At 50.0% G+C, this 19,890-nt stretch overlaps 1 protein-coding gene across 5 annotated transcripts in view; it reads left to right on the top strand.

Annotated features, from left to right (window-relative positions):
• The window catches only part of TBC1D20 (TBC1 domain family member 20), a 43,552-nt gene that overhangs the window by 18,483 nt on the left and 5,179 nt on the right, over positions 1 to 19,890 (top strand). For all 5 annotated transcript variants that reach the window (XM_029613273.1, XM_029613274.1, XM_029613272.1 and 2 more), the window contains 4 exons: positions 3,958 to 4,144; positions 4,268 to 4,369; positions 4,462 to 4,603; positions 15,770 to 15,954. In XM_029613273.1, the coding sequence (XP_029469133.1) occupies positions 3,958 to 4,144; positions 4,268 to 4,369; positions 4,462 to 4,603; positions 15,770 to 15,954 (616 nt within the window). The remainder of the gene's footprint in view (positions 1 to 3,957; positions 4,145 to 4,267; positions 4,370 to 4,461; positions 4,604 to 15,769; positions 15,955 to 19,890) is intronic.

Below are 19,890 nucleotides of genomic sequence, written 5' to 3'. Positions count from 1 at the left end.
ATCTCCTGCGGCGAGACCGACTGGCTCTCCGCCCAAGAGGCCGCTTGAGACCTGGTAGAGTGCACTTTCAAGCCTTCTGGTATGGCCCGCCCAGCGCAAAGATAAGTGGAGGAAATGGCCTCCTTCAACCACCGAGCAACCGTAGCTTTGGATGCCTTGTGTCCCCGTCTAGGACCAGTCAATAAGACAAACAAATGATCCGATAATCGAAAAGCATTGGTCACCTCTAGATAGCGAAGGAGAACCCGGCGCACATCCAACTTATGCAGATCCTTATCCGTCGCAGAAGTCTGATCCAAATTCGGGAAGGCCGGTAACTCTACCGTCTGATTGACATGAAAAGCCGATACCACCTTGGGCAAGAAGGAGGGAACGGTCCGCAGCGAAACTCCAGAATACGAAGATACGGATCCCGACACGACAAAGGTTGAAGCTCTGAAATTCGCCGTGCGGAGGTAATGGCTACCAAAAAAACCAGTCTTGACTGTCAAATCTTTCAACGTAGCCTGCCGGAGGGGCTCAAAAGGAAGACCACATAAGCCCTTAAGAACTAAATTCAAGCTCCAGGCAGGACAAATTTGTTGTACCAGCGGGCGCAAATGCTTGGCCCCCTTCAAAAAATGGAACACATCTGGATGAGCTGCCAGCGAAGTGTCATCAATCTTGCCCGGCAGGCAAACCAGTGCTGCGACCTGCACCCTGAGAGAACTGCAAGCTAGACCTTTCTTCAGTCCCTCCTGCAGGAAGGATAGGATGTGTGCCACCGTAGCCAGATGCGGGGGGACGTTCAAACCTTGGCACCAAGAGTCGAAAACTCTCCAAACACGAATATAGGCCTACGACGTGGTTGATTTCTGTGCTTGCAAGAGGGTAGAAATAACCGAATCCGAATATCCCCTCTTCCTCAATTGCCTCCTCTCATAAGCGAGGCCGCTAGACAAAAGCGATCCACTCGATCTAAAAATACTGGACCTTGCCAAAGAAGATTCGGAAGGTGGGTGAGACGCACCGGATCGTCGATCGCCAACGAGACCACTTTGGGGCTACCAGAATGACAGACCCCACGTGATTCTCTATCCGATGCACGATCTTGCCCACTAGTGGCCAAGGCGGAAACACATACAGTAGTACACCGCGAGGCCACGGAAGAACAAGAGCATCCACTCCTTCCGACCCGTGGTCTATCCGACGACTGAAAAACCAGGGCACCTTTGCATTTGTCCGAGTTGCCATCAGGTCGAGCTGGGGACTGGTGCCTCCACTTCCAGTTCCTCCAGGACATAGGGAGTGAAGGGATCCAACTCCTCCCGGCGAAACAGCCGAGAATCCCGGGGGTCGTCCCCCTCTATTGGAGTGGACTCATCAACACCCCCATCTAGGATTTGGAGGAGAGGATCCAGAAAATATCCCAAGGGAGCAGGATCTGGAACTCCCCCAGGGGCCGAAAGGGCATCCAGAGACATGTCCCGCCGCGCAATCTTCGCCGGAGGGGGCTGCTCATCCTGCTGATGAGCTTCCACCTCCAAAAAAGCCCTATGCATAAGTAAAATAAACTTTGAAGAAAAAACTGACTTGCCCTTTAAGGGATCCGATAGGTGAGGGGGAGGAGGAGGAGGGGGGAGGACCGGGCTCCCCGAGGGGGTGGGCCCTGGATCATGCAGTTGAACTGGATTCAGACTGGGAGGAGAAATCGGATTGCCGTTCCGTGCCTCAAGGCAAAATGGGCCCAAAATCACCCCCGGACGAGCCCTCCCTTCTGGGGAGGCAGCGGACGCAAACACCGTCCCGCTAGAGGCACAACCCCACCTCCCCACATGCTGAGCACTATAGCCCTCGTGGCATCCCGGGGGGGGGGGGGGGGGGGTTCCAAACAGCGCGGTAGGAAAGAAAAGGAAGAACTTAAAATACCCTGCCGACTCGCGGCCTTCCGGAGCTCTGGGAACGCTGCAGCACCCGAGGAAACTCGTCTCGGGGCGCCGAGGGGAGGGACCGGCCCACCGGTTAATCCCCCTCCGGGAACAAGGCTTTTAGAGCTGCCAGCCCCCGCCTTACCTCTACCTGCTGAGCGAAAAGCCTGGGAAAATAGAAACCACACTGAGCTTTTTCTTTTTTTTATAAAACCAACTTGCTGTAGCCAAAGGTGTTAACTAAATTATCCAGAGCCTTAGAACTCTGTAACTAAATTTAAAGAAATTGAAAGATGAGGACCGCAGGTTCTGTCAACCCTTCTGCTGAGAGTCAGAGAAATACTGAGGGATCACAGGAGGGCGCACCAGGATAAGAGGGGGGCCTTTTCAGTTTTTTCTCTGACTCCCTCTGCTGGAAGGGAGACACAGCCCAGCGGTCTGGACTGATCCTGGTACGTACAGGGAATATTGTCCATATAGTTGTAATCTCGGTTTCCTGTCTTTTAACCAGTTACCAATCCACAGGGCCAGCACCTCCTAGCTCATGACTTTTTAATTTCTTGAGGACTCTCATGTGGGACTTTATAAATGGCTCCTGAAAATCCAAGTACACTACATCGCCTGGCTCACCCTTAGCCACATGTTTATTTACACCTTCTCAGAATCTTAATAGCTTGCTAAACCCAACTTCCTTTTCTCAAAACCATGTCTGCTTTTTTCCATTAACGTCGGCCTTACTGGTCTGTAGGTTCCTGGATCACCAAGCCCTGGAGCCCTTTTCTTTACAATTGTTACATGGGCTACCCTTCAGTCTTTTCAGGCAGAATGGGAGATTTTAATGCTGTGTTACAAATTAACCAGAGGCCTGCAATTTCACACTTGTGTTCTTTCAGAACTCTTGGTTAAATACCATCTGGTCCTGGTGATTTCTTGCTATTTAGTCTGTCATTTTGCTCTAATCTATCCTCAGTTCCTCTGACTCATCACCATCAAAGAACAATTCCTGTCTGGGTCTCTCCCCAAAAACTTCTTCAGCAGAGACCAAAGCAAAGACTTTATTTGGCTTCTCTGAATGAGAGCAGAGGCCACACCCTGTGTCTGAAGTGACTGTTTCCCCATCTGAAATTCACTAGCAGTCCCCCAAACTTGCATTTACCCTCTAAATACAGCCAGCAACTTCACTCAAAGCTTTTCATGCACCCAAGGTCTGAACACATTTTATTTCAAATTTTGATAGATTTTTGTGTCTTTGGTCTTAAGATAATCTATATTAAAAGCACACTTTGTTTTAAGCAAGTAATTAAAATGTGTTGTACTTTTTGGTTTAAAAAATTATGAATTTTTTTGCCAAACTGAGCAATGGCTGTCACTAATAACACCCATTATAAAGCTGACTGTACGGTGATCTGTGAGCTAGAAAGTACATTGCTAGCACTGCTCATGTTCCTTATAGTTCTGTGATGATCCTTAGATTGTCTTTCTGTCTGTCTGTCTGCCTGTGCTGCTGGTTATGAGGTGAGCTATGGGTGCTGCCAGGGCTGCCTGTGCTGCTGGTTATGAGGTGAGCTATGGGTACTGCCAGGCCTGTCTGTGGGGAACCAGAGGTTGCCAGGGCTGCCTGTGCTGCTGGTTATGAGGTGAGCTATGGGTACTGCCAGGCCTGTCTGTGGGGAACCAGAGGATGCCAGGGCTGCCTGTGCTGTTGGTTATGAGGTGAGCTGGGTACTGCCAGGGCTGCCTGTGCTGTTGGTTATGAGGTGAGTTGTGGGTTACATTGCTTTCTGACAGCGTGCAAGGCCCCTCTCATTCTTGCCCTGCTCTCATGCCCTAGACTGGAATGCCTGAGCACAATTTGCGTCAATTTGTGAAGGATAAGAACAGGGTGAGCCAAAGGCAGGAGACCAGAGTAACTGACAGGGTTAAGGGTAGGTGGGCTGGGCCTCGCATTAAGCACAGGTCAAGCCCTCGGCATAAGAGCTGCAGAGCTGTGGCTTGAGTAGGGCCTGGGACCCATAAGCTCTGTGTCTCCTCTTCTCTTCCTGTTTCTCAGGAATGCCAGATGAGCAGAGGGAAGGGCTCCAGGAGCAGCTGATCGACGTCATCCTGCAGGTGCTGCAGCGCAATCCCCAGCTGCACTACTACCAGGGCTACCATGACATTGTGGTGACCTTTCTCCTGGTCATCGGAGACAGACTGGCGACCGCGCTTGTGGAAAAGCTCTCCACTCATCACCTCAGGTGCGTGAAGGAACGGGGCTGTGGGGCTGGCAGAGCCCGAGCACTGCTGTGTGGGTTTGGGAAGCTGCCTGCGGTATTGGGAAGTGGCAGTCAGTGCTCCTCTGTCTGTCTGTCTGTCTGCAGGGACTTCATGGACCCAACCATGGACAACACTAAGCACGTGTTAAACTATCTGATGCCCCTCATAGAGCAGGTGAACCCAGAGCTGCACGACTTTCTGCACAGGTAAGGCCCCCATCTCGTTTCCTTTCCCGCGCAGTGGGAGGAGGGGGTGTTTGGCAGACGCTGTGTAACTGATTATCTCTTCTGTTCCACAGAGCAGAAGTTGGCACCATCTTTGCGCTGAGCTGGCTGATCACTTGGTTTGGGCACGTGCTGTCTGACTTTCGGCACGTTGTGCGATTGTACGACTTTTTCTTGGCCTGCCACCCTCTGATGCCCATTTATTTTGCAGCTGTGGTAAGTTGGTTATAGCTCAGCAGAGAAGCAGAGAAGTGTGCAGGGCTGGAGAAGCTCTTCCAAGGGGTGGGAAACACCGGTGACTCATTTACCCTGCATTCTTAAGGAGACAGTCACCCCTCCACCCATCTTATTTGTATAAAATACTATATTTCATATCTTCCACGCAACAGATAAGTCTCTTTAAAATGCAATGAAACTTTTCCACCTCCTGAGGAACAAGCTTCAGCATTAGACAGCATCTGTCTAACAAACTCCCTTTTCAGGAAGGAGAAAGGGAGGGAGTCAGTTTCATATTTCCTAGCGTGTAGCCAGATGGACTCAGGACCTATGGGTTATGCTCCCCTGTCAGCAGATGGAGATGGAGTCAGGTTTCAAAGCTGACGTCACCCTAGATTCACCCCTGCAGTGACCTCAGCCATTCAGTGTTTCTCCGTCTCCAACAGATGTGGATGTGCTTTCCCTATGGGGATCGCTGTACCTTTTGGAAGAAGAAATTCTACTTTTAAATTGGAGAAAGATTGAGCCCCGCTCTCCTGCGGTGATACCTAAAGATCCCTCCCCAGTTGAGAATTCCTGAGGTGATTTCAGAGATCCCTCACAGTTGTGCCTTTGTCCGATAGCCGGTTCCCGGCATGGACTTTGCTACTAAAGCAGCTGAAATGCAGCGGGTGCAGGAAGCCAAGCATGGTGGTGACAGCCAAAGCCCTCTCCCCCTGCAGCTGGAAACCGTCCCTGTACTCGGCTGGTAAGCGCCGAGCACAGGTAATTAAAAAGAGGATTCCTTCCTATTCAGAGATGGAGGGGTTTCGGTAAGACTTCCTATGGTCTCCTTGCTCAGCATGCCATACCGACGTAGTTACCGATCCCTTTGGGGTAAGGGGAAGTGGGTTTCTGAGGGGGGCTAGGCCCCGCTTTAGGCTCAGTAGGCATCCTGAGTGGTAGGTCATGGCAGCGCCATCTTGCGTGCATTTTTGAGTGTCTTCTATTGGCCACCATAGAGCGGTCTCCATGGTGAGACTGCACCTTGAATACTGTGTACAGTTCTGGTCGCCGCATCTCAAAAAAGATATAGTTGCGATGGAGAAGGTACAGAGAAGGGCAACCAAAATGATAAAGGGGATGGAACAGCTCCCCTATGAGGAAAGGCTGAAGAGGTTAGGGCTGTTCAGCTTGGAGAAGAGACAGCTTGGAGAAGAGACAGGTCTTTAAGATCATATGAGGTCTTGAATGAGCAGATGTGAATCGGTTATTTACTCTTTCGGATAATAGAAGGACTAGGGGGCACTCCATGAAGTTAGCATGGGGCACATTTAAGACTAATCGGAGAAAGTTCTTTTTTACTCAACGCACAATAAAGCTCTGGAATTTGTTGCCAGAGGATGTGGTTAGTGCAGTTAGTGTAGCTGGGTTCAAAAAAGGTTTGGATAAGTTCTTGGAAGAGAAGTCAATTACCTGCTATTAATAAAGATGACTAAGAAAATAACCACTACTATTACTGGCATCAGTAGCATGGGATATACTTAGTTTTTGGGTACTTGCCAGGTACTTGTAAGCCTGGATTGGCCTCTGTTGGAAACAGGATGCTGGGCTTGATGGACCCTTGGTCTGACCCAGCATGGCAATTTCTTATGTTATCTTTCAATAGCCGAGGCACTGGAGATTCACCCCACTTACTGGCCAAACCAGGCCACAAGAACCTGGCAAGTACCCAAACACCAAGAAGATCCCATGCTACTGATGCCAGTAATAGCAGAGGCCATTCCCTAAGTCAACTTTATTAATAGCTGTTAATGGACTTCTCTTGCAAGAACTTATCCAAACCTTTTTTGAACCCAGCTACACTAACTGCACTAACCACATCCTCTGGCAACAAATTCCAGAGCTTTATTGTGCATTGAGTGAAAAAGAATTTTCTCCAATTAGTCTTAAATGTGCTACTTGCTAACTTCATGGAATGCCCCCTAGTCCTTCTATTATCCGATAGAGTAAATAACCAATTCACATCTGCTCATTCAAGACCTCTCATGATTTTAAACATCTCTATCATATCCCCCCTCAGCCGTCTCTTCTCCAAGCTGGAACAGTCCTAACCTCTTTAGTCTTTCCTCATAGGGGAGCTGTTCCATCCCCTTTATCATTTTGGTTGCCCTTCTCTAAGAGAGCAGTTACAGCACCCCTCGCCTATGAGGGGTCATTCCTGGTGCTCCCAGTGCTTTCAGCTCTTCAGAAACTCGACATTTCAGAGGCCTCGAGCTTTGGGGAGGTCTCAGTTCTTTCAGAGTTAACAGCCTAAGAGAGGGGCTGGTTCAGGTTCGGTCCGAACTCCCCAATGAATGCCGACTCAGTCACGGAACGAGAAGATAGAGGGTCAACTATCCCTCTTCTACCAGTAGTGGGTCGAGATCATGTCTGAGAAATAGGTACTGGATGTCATGTGAGAAGGATATGCATTGGAGTTTTGCAACACTCCTCAGGACATATTCATGATGTTTCCTTGCCATTCCCAGCACAAGAAGCAGGCAGTGGAGTCTACCTTGATAAAATTGCCATGCTGGGTCAGACCAAGGGTCCATCAAACCCAGCATCCTGTTTCCAACAGTGGCCAATCCAGGCCCCAGGAAAATATGGGGCGTTATTCAGTCTATTTAATTGTACCCAAGAAGGAAGGTTCCTTTCGTCCCATCCTGGTCTTCTCAAGAGTGTCAACTGACACCTACGAGTAATTCATTTCCACATGGATACTCTGTGCTCCGTCATAATGGCCGTACAACCGGGAGAGTTCTTAATCTCTCTGGACCTTTTTGAGGCCTGCCTTCATAAGAACATAAGAAATTGCCATGCTGGGTCAGACCAAGGGTCCATCAAGCCCAGCATCCTGTTTCCAACAGTGGCCAATCCAGGCCACAAGAACCTGGCAATTACCCAAAACTAAATCTATTCCATGTTACCGTTGCTAGTAATAGCGGTGGTTATTATCTAAGTCAACTTAATTAATAGCAGGTAATGGACTTCTCCTCCAAGAACTTATCCAATCCTTTTTTAAACACAGCTACTAACTGCACTAACCACATCTTCTGGCAACAAATTCCAGAGCTTTATTGTGCGTTGAGTGAAAAAGAACTTTCTCCGATTATTTTTAAATGTGCCCCATGCTAACTTCATGGAGTGCCCCCTAGTCCTTCTATTATCCCAATTATTCCAATCTGAGAAGAACATCTGCGTTTCCTACTTTTTACGATACTGGGCCACCATTATCAGTTCCAGGTGTTGCCCTTCGGCCTGGCCACCGCCCCCAGAACATTTTCCAAGATTATGGTGGTCGTAGCAGCAGCACTGAGGAAAGAGGGAATCCTAGTGCACCCGTACTTGAATGACTGGTTGATCTGGGCAGGGCAAGGTCGTCTTCTGCCCTTGCGGATAAGGAAGTTGATGTCCCAAATGCGTCTGTTTGATGTCAACCCTGGAGGTAGTATCGTGGGCGAGGGACACATGCGAGCACTTAAATACTCCCTGCTGTCATGACTCTCTCAAGACTATTTGATTCGCCTCCACCTACCGATGGATTTATGTTCTCAGCTCCAGTGTTGGCTACAAGAAGTTCACCTGGGCAAGGGTGTAAGCCTGTCCCCACCAATTGGCTGGTCCTCACGACAGATGCAAGCCTCCTGGGTTCAGGAGCTCACTGTCGAGAACTGACGGAACAGGGGCCAAGGAAGAGGTGCTCTGGAATATAAACCACTTGGGAGCCCAGGCATTCAGATTGCTGTGTCTATAGTTCAGCCACGTACTCCAAGGTCAGGCAGTCTGCGTAATGTTGGACAACACAATAGCGGTAGCCTACATCAACTGCCAGGGGGGGAACCAAGAACCAGCAAGTGACACTGGAGATAGATCTCCTAATGGAATGGGCGGAATTATATCTCAGATGATCTTGGCTTCCCACATCAAAGGAAAAGACAACATCAGAGCAGACTTTCTAAGCAGGGACAGTCTGGATCCAGGAGAATGGGCGTTATCGGCCAAAGCCTTTCATCCTCTGGTAGATCACTGGGGCCTCCTGTCAATCGACCTGCTGGCTGCATCTCACAATGCGAAGGTTTCCCGATTTATTTATTTTTTTTCAGTTGCAGAAGAGATTAGAGTTCCCTAGGGATCAACACCCTAGTTCAGACCTGGCCAGAAGAGGACTTACTATATATGTTCCCTCTGTGGCCCCTCCTGGGCAGGGTCATTTGCAGGACTGAGCGCCACAGGGGATTAGTCCTACTAGTAGCTCCGGATTGGCCTAGGTGTCCGTGGTATGCAGACATGCAGAGACTCCTGGTGGAGACCCCCTGTACCTCCCACCACATAGGGACATGGATCTGACTCAATTCTGTCTTACGGTTTGGCCCTTGAAAGGGCTAGCCTGATGAAGCATGGATATTCGGCGGCAGTAATTACCACCTTGCTCTGCACGTGGAAGTTCTCTACGTCCTTAGTGTATGTGCGGGTCTGGAGAGTTTTTGAGGCCTGGTGTGAGGAACACGGTGTTGCCCCTTGGTCGGTCAAAATCCTACTGGTTCTGGAATCTTTACAGGACGGCTTGAATAAAGGGTTGGCCCTTATCTCCTTGAAGGTCCAGGTAGCGGCTCTCTTCTGTTTCAGGGACGAGGTGAACGGAACCTACCTGTCAGCGCATCTGGACATGACCTGTTTTCTGAAAGGGGTAAAACACCTCTGGCCACCCCTACGGTGGTCAGTTACCTTGTGGAATCTTAATCTAGTGTTGGAGGTTTTGGCAGGGCCCTCGCTTCGGCTGCTGTGCAGTCTTTCCTCATGCTTATTAACCCTGAAAATGGTGTTCCTGCTGGCGATATGCTCGGTTCGTCGAATCTCTGAAATACAGGCATTGGCGTGTCGGGAACCGTTCCTCTGGATGACTCCAGGAGCGCTTCATACCGTTCCATCCTTCTTGCCCAAGGTAGTCTCAGTTTCATTTGAATCAGTCCATTTCGTTGCCATCCCTGGATAGGCACAAAGACATGGAAGAATACTGCCTCCTGCACCATTTAAATGTCAGTAGTCTTTTAGTGCAGTATCTGGAAGTTTCAGAACCGGTGTTTGTTCTTCATGGCGGAAGGAGACAGGGCGAGCCAGCTTCGCAGACTACCATAGCTCGCTGGATCAAGGAGGTGGTCACGGGAGCCTATTGTAGAATAGTGCACTGCATATATCCTGCACATATGTAGTTATAGCACTGTGAAGCACTATGATCACTGAACTTACCAGAGAATCATCCAGCACGGATGACATCTTTCCTGGAAGGATGGAAGTAAGTTTGTTATTCTAACTGATAAGGAGAGGCCTGTGGCCTATAAGTAAGAGCAAGCTGCTGTACACATGTTAACATATATATTGATTGGCTATTAAAGGTAATGGGTGTGGATTATGTAGATGACTGATAATAGCAGATCCAAGACCCCTTTATAAGCTGAAGCACACGTTAAGAACACTGAGCAGATTCTGAACAGACTGTATACACCTTTGCTTTTGTATTGCCTTCTCTGTATCTTTCTCTGCTCCATAGAGGAACAGTCCGCCTTCCTCTATTAATTACCTTTATCAGTAAACCTCTTTCTTTATTATTGTCTGAAGCTGGTATTCATTCTGTAATTAGATAAAGGGGAAGCCCCTCTCTTAACACTATGTAGAGGCAGGAAAGCCTTTATCCTTTCAGGTTAAAGCTCATTACACTAGGGCTCAGGCAGTATCCTGGGCGAGGGCTGGACTACTGTTTCCCGTCGACATCTGCTGAGTGGCGACATGGTCCTCCTCACACACCTTCTCCAAGTTCTATCGCCTGGACATTCAGGCCCGAGGGCGGTGCTAACCGGATCACAGGCAGCCTCCCACCCCGTTGAGGAGTACCTTTTGTACATCCCATTGGTCCTGAGTCCATCTGGCTACACGCTAGGAAATGGGGAAATTATTTACTTGATAATTTTGTTTTCCTTAGTGTAGACAGAAGGAGTCAGCACCTCGCCCACAGCTGCCTAAGATCGGTGCCAAGGATTCGCCCGTGGAGTGGATATCGAATCCAAGAGATTGTGGGTAAACCTTCATCCAGTCCCTAGATCAGGGCATCTATAATCTTACTGGGGTTCAGTGTTTATGATTGGTTGAGTACAGTTATGGTTATCCAGTTTTTATCAAGTTTTTTCAATACTATGTCCACAATGGCTTTTGAAGAGAATACTGAAATGCTGAGGTCACTGCAGGGGTGAATCTAGGGTGACGTCAGCTTTGAAATCTGACTCCATCTCCATCTGCTGGCAGGGGAGCATAACCCATTGGTCCTGAGTCCATCTGTCTATAGTAAGGAAAATGAAATTATCAGGTAAGTAATTTCTCCATTCCTTATCATCTAATAAAATTGCCATCCTTTTTTAGTCCTGGATCCCAGGTTCCTGCTTTGAATTTGCACTGTTAACATTTATCCAGACTACCCCTCGCTCTCAGCCTCTTTCGTTTGACCGTATGCAGCTTTACTAACATCTGTCTATAAGGTGTTTACTTGTGTTCTTTCAGGATATTAGAGTCGGTGTTATCTGAGTTCGTATTGCAGGCCCTAGAGCTCAGATCCTTTTCCAGTCAAATTCTCAGTTTGCAAAGTGGCAACATTTTCTGTAATTTAATAAATATTTATCCATTACTGTGTCACCAAAAGATGACAAGCACCGAATAGCTTTGATTTTTCTCTAATTCCTTCTCAACCACAGTTTATCAGGGTGGTAGGTTGAGAAACTACTGGAGGGAGGGCAAGGTTTGTCCAGTATTTAGCCTGAATGTTTCCCCACAGAAGTGCTATGTACATTTCATTTTTATTGTTCTGAAAAGATCTTAAGAGCCAGCTTGTCTGTATAAGATACAATCAGGCCACATTGAACACGCAAAACTGCACAGCTCTTGAAACAAAGAAACAGTTTCCACTGCTAAAGACCTTGGCATTATCCTCGACGACGACCCAAACTACAAAAAACATATTAACAAATACTACGAGAAGGATTCTCCAAACTGCAAATCCTAAAGAGAATCAAACCTCTTCTATACACCCATGACTTCCAAACACTTTTATTCTCCAAATTGGACTATTGTAACGCCCTCCTGCTTGGCCTCCCACTCTCAGACCGCTGCAGCTACTCCAGAATGCAGCAGCAGATCGGACCACATCTCACCAGTCCTCAAAAGCTACACTGGCTACCCATTCAATTCAGAATTCATTACACAGTCCTCACCCTCGTCCACAAAGCTCTCTACACCGACCACTTCAACTGGATGAACACATCCCTCTGCTTCTGCAACTCACAAAGAAACCTCCGCTCCAACAACACAGGACTCATCCCAATCCCATCTCCAAAAATATTCCACCCGACCTCAATAAGAGAAGGCGCTCTTTCCGTAGCCGGACCCTCTCTCTGGAATAACTTACCATCACGTCTAAGGCTGGAAACAACAACGCAAACCTTCAAAACAAAACTAAAAACGTGGCTTTTCCAAAAAGCCTTCACAGCAGCCACCTAATGTCCCTTCCAATGCCACCATAGGAAAAGACACGATCTCAGGACATGCAAGTTACAATCCAATATTCACTTTTAATACAACAAGCCGCATTCTTACAAATGATCCAGTTAATGTCATTTGCAAGAATTAATGTTAAAGCCACAATTATAAGACACCACTTAGGACATACTGGCGACACTGTTTCAGGTTTAATCTCCCAACAAGAATTAATAAAGTTTAAAAATACAATGTTAAGTAAGATCTACAGAAGTTATAATGTAAAACGAGAAGACCCTTCTTCTTGATCACAGTTACAGTGTAAACCGGTGTGATATTATAAATTGAACGCCGGTATATAAAAACTAATCAATAAATAAATGAAATAAGATGACAAAAGCATCACCTGCCCTCTGGATGATTGGAAGGAATCCCTCCGTGCAGTCGGAGTATCCTCCCCCACCCCTCATCCTCCTCTTGCTCCCTGGTGACGCAGAGAGACTGATCCTGAAAAGAAAGGGTAAACGAGTTTGTGCTTCAGTAGTGGTGAAGGAGTTAAAATGGGGAAGAGTATCTCAAGGATGGCAGAATCAAGGGCAGGGGTGGCGAACTCGATCCTCAAGAGCCACAGACGGTTCAGGATATCCGTAATGAGAGAGGTTTGTATACATTAAAGGCCGTCCATGCAAATCTCTCTCTTGCATATTCATTATGGATATCCTGACAACATGGCCTGTTTGTGGCTCTAGGGGAGGAAGCAGTGGGCAAAACTAAAAGCAGATATTGTAAGGGGAACAGTAAATAAAGGTGAGGTGAAAAGGTTTGCACTCGTAAGTAAGAGACCCCAGGAAGAGGAAGAGAGCTGACGGTATCTGGAGAATCTGGGAAAGTAGGAAAGTAAAGAGCAAATGGAATGAAAACTCGCAATAACAGTAAAACACAGGGAGAAACCATGACTTTATCTCTGTTAGTGCCAGGAGGACATGGGGAAGTGGCAATGTGAGACTCAGAGGTGAAGGGGAGGAAGATGTGACCCCTGATGAGGAAAAGCCAAACTGCCTAACAAATCTTTCTGTTGGGTCTTCCCTGTGGAGGGGCCTGGAGCAGGAGCACATAAAGCAGACACAAGGAAGATGGGAAGTGAGGGAAACCTCCATCGATTTCAGAGCCGTGCGTCTGTCAGGAGCTGAGTAAACGTAAAGCAGATAAGGAGATGGGACACATCCCAGGAGGAGTCCTGGCAGCTCCGCTGAGGACCTTTTCAATGGAGGACTGGAGAGGAGAGGATGTGGTTCCTGCTCATAACCTGGAAGGAAGCAGCCGCTTAGTCTGCTCCGTGTGGCATCAGCGCTAAAACAGAGGAGAGGGCAACATGTGGAAGCCCAGGCTGCAGCAGGGCTTTACCAGAGGGGAATCTGATCAAGCTCTTGCCTGGGTGACCAGAGAACAGGGATGAAGGGAGGGCGCTGGGTTTCACACGCCAGGCCTTTCACCTGGTTCTGCACAGAAGACAGAGATAAACGTAGCACCCCTGGTATGGATCCGTGAGTGAGTGAGAGGGCGTGGTAAGTGCCGTTACTTGGAGGAGTGGGGGTTACTAGTGGTCTGCCTCGGGAATTGAACCTGGGACTGGTAGGTTTCAACATTTTCGTGAGCTACGTCGCAGAAGGATTATCGGGAAAGATGTCTTTTTGCCAATGATAAAAAACTCTGCAACAGGGTAGATACCCAGGCAGAAATGAAGAGGGGATGTAGCGAAGCTTGAGGAATGGACCGGGGTTTGGTACCTAAGATTTAATGCTATAAAATGCCCAGAACAAGAGCGGGATGATCACAAGGTAACTAACCAAGTAGATAAGGCAGTGGTAAAAGCCAGGAGGATGCTTGGCCACATAGGGAGAGCAAAGGTCTGCAGAATAAGAGAGAGGATATTGCCCCTGTACAGGTCCCTGGTGAGAGCTCACTTGGGATACTGAGTCCAGTTCTGGAGACCTCACCTTCAAAAGGATAGAAACAGGATGGAGTCGCTCCAGAGGGGGCTACTAACATGGTCTTTGTTCTGAAGCAGATGGGGATAGACTGAAAGATCTGAATGTGTGCACCCTAGAGGAAAGGTGAGATAGGATAGAGACATTCAAATATCTCAGAGGTTTCCATGCACAGGAGGGAAGGCTCTGGAACGAGGGAGGAAGGGGGAAGGCTGAGGAGTAATCTTAGGGAATATTTCTTTCCGGGGGGGGGGGGGGGGGCTGTGTGGAGCTGCCTGCCCAGGCGGGGTCTGAATTGAAGGAAAGCCTGGGATAAACAGAGCATCTGTGAGGCAGTGGTGGGGATTGTAGAGCTGGGACGTTGTCCTTGTAACCAGCAAAGGTAGCGTTGCCTCTTCAAACAGATATTGTCTGATACTGAAAGCTTTTCCTGATGTATTGGGATTTGTTTTTGTGGTGTCTTAGTTCTGGAACGTGATATTTGTATGCAGGGAAGATTGGCAAAGTGGTTTTCTAGGATATAATTAAGTGGTTGGGTGTTATATGTTATTTTAATAATATAAGATGCACCGGTCTCTCTCTGCTGCTTTTAGCCCCAAAGTTTGAAGCTTGGGTGCAGCAGCCCCAGTCCTCTCTGAAAGGTTTCTGGGGGACTCCTCCTTTCTGATGCTTCGGTGGAATTATTCTTTAAGCGGCAGTTGTGTCGCTTGCTGCCTGTTTTGCCCGTGACGCGCCTGCACTGACCGATGTCTTTGCCCACTGGGAAAATGCGACTCTGCTTCCTTGTCAGTCGGGCCGATACAGTAAAATGCGCGGGGTCCCCCGACGCGTGCCCAGGCCCCTCTCCTGAGCGCGCGACTTAATATGCAAATGAGGGCCCGCGGTAAAAAGAGGCGCTAGAGACACCAGCGCGTCCCCAGCGCCTCCTTATTGGCAGAAGCGGTGGCTGTCAGCGGATCTCACAGCCGATGCTTAATTTTACCGGCGTCTGTGGTCGAATCCGCTGACAGCCATGGGTTCGGAAAACAGACGCCGGCAAAATTGAGCGTCCGTCTGTCTTCCAACCTGCGAACCGTGGGCTGATTTATTTATTTATTTATTTTTGCAATTTTGGGGGGTTTTTGGGAGCCTCAGACTTAATATCGCCATGATATTAAGTCGGAGGGTGTACAAAAAACAGTTTTTACTGCTTTTCTCTGCACTTCCCCGGCGCTGGCAGAAATTAACGCCGACCTTTGGGCAGGCGCTAATTTCTGAGAGTAAAATGTGCAGCCAAGCCATGGCGTGGGAATAACTAATAGGCTCATTAGCATGCATTTGCATGTTGCGGGCACTATTAGTTTCGGGGGGGGGGGGGGGGGGGTGTTGGACACTCATTTTCCTCGCGCTATTACCCCTTACTGTATAAGGGGGCTAATGGTGTGCTTGGCCGAGCGCTCCGTTCTGTATTGGCCTGAGTGCCTGCACGCGTATTAGGTGGTGGGATCTGAACACAGTCTCCTGAGTTTAATTAATGGTCCTAGGAATTCCGTTTCCTGGTTCCTTGCAGTTCCCCGCAGCTCATTTGCCAGCGTCGTGAGGGCACCTCTCTGAGCTTAGACTGATTCTGCGTCCTTGATGTGGTGTTTTTTTGCAGATCGTCCTGTACCGAGAGCAAGAGGTGTTGGATTGTGAGTGCGACATGGCTTCTGTTCACCACCTCCTCTCCCAGATTCCACAAGACCTGCCCTACGAGACCCTGATCAGCAGAGCAGGGGACCTCTTTGTCCAGTTCCCACCCTCTGAACTTGCCAGAGAGGCTGCACAGCAGCACATGGCCCGGTAAGTCTTGAAGTGTGGTGTTCTCTTGTGCTGAGGAGGCTGCTCTTGCTTTCTGGATTCGCCCTCTGCTCAGGACTTTACCAGCATGTCGTATATGTTCTCCTAGGACAGCAGGATGCTCGTCCTCACATGAGGCTGACGGCATCCGGAAAGCTTTGACTCAGCACGCTGAGCTTGCCCAGCCTGCCGCTGTCCGTGCGTCCGTGCGGGGTCCCTCTTCAGTCTTTTTTTTCCGCGGTGTTAGTTGCCTTGCGGTTTTTCTTCTCAGAATTTTTCCTGCTTTTTCAGCGTCAGGTCCCCCTTTTATGGTCGGTGCTCCTCGGTGGCGTGGTAGGTTTTCGCTTTTTACCTCCTTGTCACTTCTCTGTGGCCGCCAGCCATCGACCGCTCGCCAGTTATTTTTCATGGTGTCTGGTTTTCGGTGGTGCCCCCAGTGCCTGCGGACCATGTTGATTACTGATCTGCACAACTGGGGGCATTGCACGAGGTCCGAGAGTGTCAGCTGTGCGATCAGATGATCCCCAAAGGCCGTCTTGCTCGGCTGGAGAAGAAGCTTTTTGGTTCTAAAAAGTCTACTCCACACTGACATCGGGGGCCGAGGGGAGCCCTTAAATACCTCGTCCCTCTCTACGCCCCCGGCAGGATCGTCCCGAGAAAGAGGAGCTGGTGAAAGGCCCTCTCCATCGCCAACAATCTCAAGATTTGGGCAAGGACCGGGCTGAGAATCGAGGGAAATCCCAAAAGCACAGTCACCGGTCGCCGTCAGCTCACGGCTCTGGATCCGGTGCAGCTTCGGCAGCTGCTGTGCTGCCACCAAAGCGACCCTGTGGTACGGAGGCCCCATCCTCTGATAAATCCGGGAGTCCTGGGCGTTCCCCGCAGATATCGGTGCCGGGCTCCGAGGAGGCTCCGGTGACGCCTTGTCCCTCTCCATCAGTCCTGGCTTCCCCGGACTTCCAGGAGGAGTTGGACCGCAGGGTGCAGAGTGCAGTGCTCTGAGCCCTACAGGGCATTGAACTGCCCTGGCACCGTCCCCCATACCAGTGCCGGAGCCTGCGCCTTCGCTGTTGGCACCCGAGATAGATTGTCTGGACATCGTCCTCGGTGACCTTCCGACGCAACCGGTGCCCGAGAGACCTTCTGTTCCCCAGCGGCCACCAGTGCCCTCTTCTGGGGCGATTCCTGTTATCGTGTCTTCAAGGAGGAAGACATGCTGCAGCCACCGGCCCCTTCGGGTCCTTTGGTCCCATCCATGCTTCCCCGAGCCTGTGTCTGGGTCATTGGGAACTTCCCTACCATTGGTGTCTTTGCTGCCCCCGAGGCCCCCCGATGTTCTCAGTGCACAAGCTTGGGCGGCTTTGATGGAGCCTTCCTAAGCAGGCCACCTAGGGACCTCAGCAAGGAGGAGGGCCCCTATGACCCCTGGGAGATGGTAGTGACATCCTCTCGGGACCTTCACCACTAGAGGAGAGACGCAGGTCTCTGCCAGAGCACCTCTCCTTTGCGGGATTCTTCCGGGCCATGGCCGAAGTCATTCCCTTCCAACTCTCACAGAGGAGGATGCTCAACACGATGCTGGAAGTTCTCCAGTTTGTTGATGCGCCAAAGGAGGTGGTGGCTGTCCCAGTCCATGAGATCTTCAAGGAACTTCTCCTGAGGATTTGGGAACATCCGGTGTCAGTCCCTCCAGTCAATAGAAGGCGGACGCCATCTATTTCGTTCAACAGGCATTGGGATTTGGGAGGCGCCACCTCCTTCACCAATCGGTGGTAGAGTCCGCTCTCAAAAAAGCCAAGCACTCCCGCACCCATGCCTCTGTCCCACTGGGCCAAGATCACAGGGAGCTGGATGCCCTCGGTAGGAAGGTGCTTCGCTCATCGCCTGCATCGCCGCCTCCCAGTTTAGTCCTGGGGGAATTCTGCGCAGAAAATAGCAAAGGAGACCCCGACGTGCCACGAACAGAGCACGCGCAGACGAAGGCCCCGTGTGATCCGCTCATGGTGAAGATAAAGGTCCCGATGAGAGAGAATGGGTGTGGGGAAGGGGAGGGTGAGAGAGCATGGGAGGTAAGAGAGGGTGGGTGGGGGGATGCTTGAGTGTGGGTTTCGGAGAGAGGAAGCCTATGAGGAGATTGTGAAGGGATTGTGTATGTGTGAGACAGAGCCTGTGTGAAGGGGTTGGTGAGAGACATAGGAAGCCTGTGTGAGGATGTATGTGTGAAAGAGAAAGGGAGCTTGGGTGGATGTGTATGCAAGAGAGAGGGCCCTGTATGAGGGGGATGTGTGTGTGTGTGTGAGAGAGTGAGGAGGCTTGTATGAGGGTGTGTGTAAGTGCACTAGAGAGAGGGAGCATGTGTGTGAGAGAGGGAGGGACAGAGGGAGCCTGTGTGAGGGGCAGTACTGAGAACAGGGTCAAACTCTGGGACTGGCGAGAGTGGAAGGGGATGAGCCTAGAGGTGGAGGGGAGAGATACTGGCAGGTGGAGAAGTTGGGGCCTGGGGAGAGCAAGTGGAAGGGACACTCTTACAGTGAATTTCTAGGTAAATTCTGCTCAAAACATTTAAAATTCTGCATCTTTAATAACGTTTTTCTGTAATAATTTAAAATGTAATTACTTAGACTGTCATGTAAATTGTGTTATTTTGACCAATATAAAGTTTGCAGAATCTTACCTTTTTTTGCGCAGAATTCCCCCAGGAGTGCCAGTTGTATATGACCCAATACAGTCGAAACCTGTGGAAACAGGTGCATGAACTGGCAGAGGCAGGAAAACCCGAGGTAAGCTGCAGCTACGATGTGTTTGAGACAGCAGCTAGGGTGGCTGCAGAGGGCATTGGTGCCCGTAGGATGGCCTGGCTCTGGGCTTTGGACCTTCGTCCGGAGCTCCAGGAGAAGCTAGATGATCTGCCCTGTACTGGAGACGAGGTCAGGGATGCGGTAGCCCAATTGAAAGATCATCATGAGACCCCTCAACAGCTATTGGCTAGCGCTTCCGATCCGCCATCCTCCATCAGGAAGGCCTCGACAAAGCTCGAGAAAATCCTTCTATGGGCAAAGGACGTATTACCCTCCCAGCTCCCGGACTCTGACCCCCCCGAGCTGGTTCCAGGGGTCGTTCTCGCCAGCCCCGCAGCAGACCCCCGCCACGGGGTTTTGACTGGGGGTGAAGGAGCTTGAGTCAGTCTGCCATACCCCTGGTAACGTGCCCCCGCGTAGGAGGCAGGCTGCTTCACTTCGCCCACCACTGGCCGCACCATCACGTCAGACCGGTGGATTCTTGCAATCATTCGTCAGGGGTATCGGCTGAATTTCAGGGACGTCCCTGCAGATTTTCCCTCACGTTCATCGTGGGGTTCGTCCGCTCTGCTGGAAATCCTTCGAACGGAGCTCTCCGCTCTTCCAATGGCAGGAGCGGTGGAACCCGTTCCTCTCCGCCAACAGGGCCGAGGGTTCAACTCAAGGTATTTCCTCATACCAAAGAGACCTGGGGGATTACGCCCCATTCTCGATCGCAGAGCCTTGAACAAATTCACTTAGAGGGAACCCTGATCCTGCTCCTCAGAAGAAGATTCTGGCTGCTCTGCTCCCTCGATCTCAAGGATGCCTGCGCCCACATTGCAGTCTTCCCAAAACACAGGCAGTATCTTTGCTTTGTGGTGGGGCAGGCTCATTACCAACATTGAGTGCTGGCTTGGCCTCAGCCCCTCATGTCTTTACCAAGTGCGTGGCTGCGATAGCGACACACCTCGGACATCACGGGGTACATGTGTTCTCCTGCTTGGACGACTGGCTGATCAAAAGCGCCTCCCAGCAGGGAGCACTGCGCATCCCGAATCTGACCATGTGAGGGCTGCAATCTCTGGGGTTTGTCATCAATTACCTGAAGTCGCACCTCTGCCCATCTCCCGCCATCTGGACTTTATAGGAGCCAGACTGA

Source organism: Rhinatrema bivittatum, chromosome 8, assembly GCF_901001135.1.
Source record: "Rhinatrema bivittatum chromosome 8, aRhiBiv1.1, whole genome shotgun sequence".
Lineage (NCBI taxonomy): Eukaryota > Metazoa > Chordata > Amphibia > Gymnophiona > Rhinatrematidae > Rhinatrema > Rhinatrema bivittatum.
Note: the sequence above shows the minus strand (reverse complement) of the source record. Positions and strands in the feature narration are given on the sequence as shown.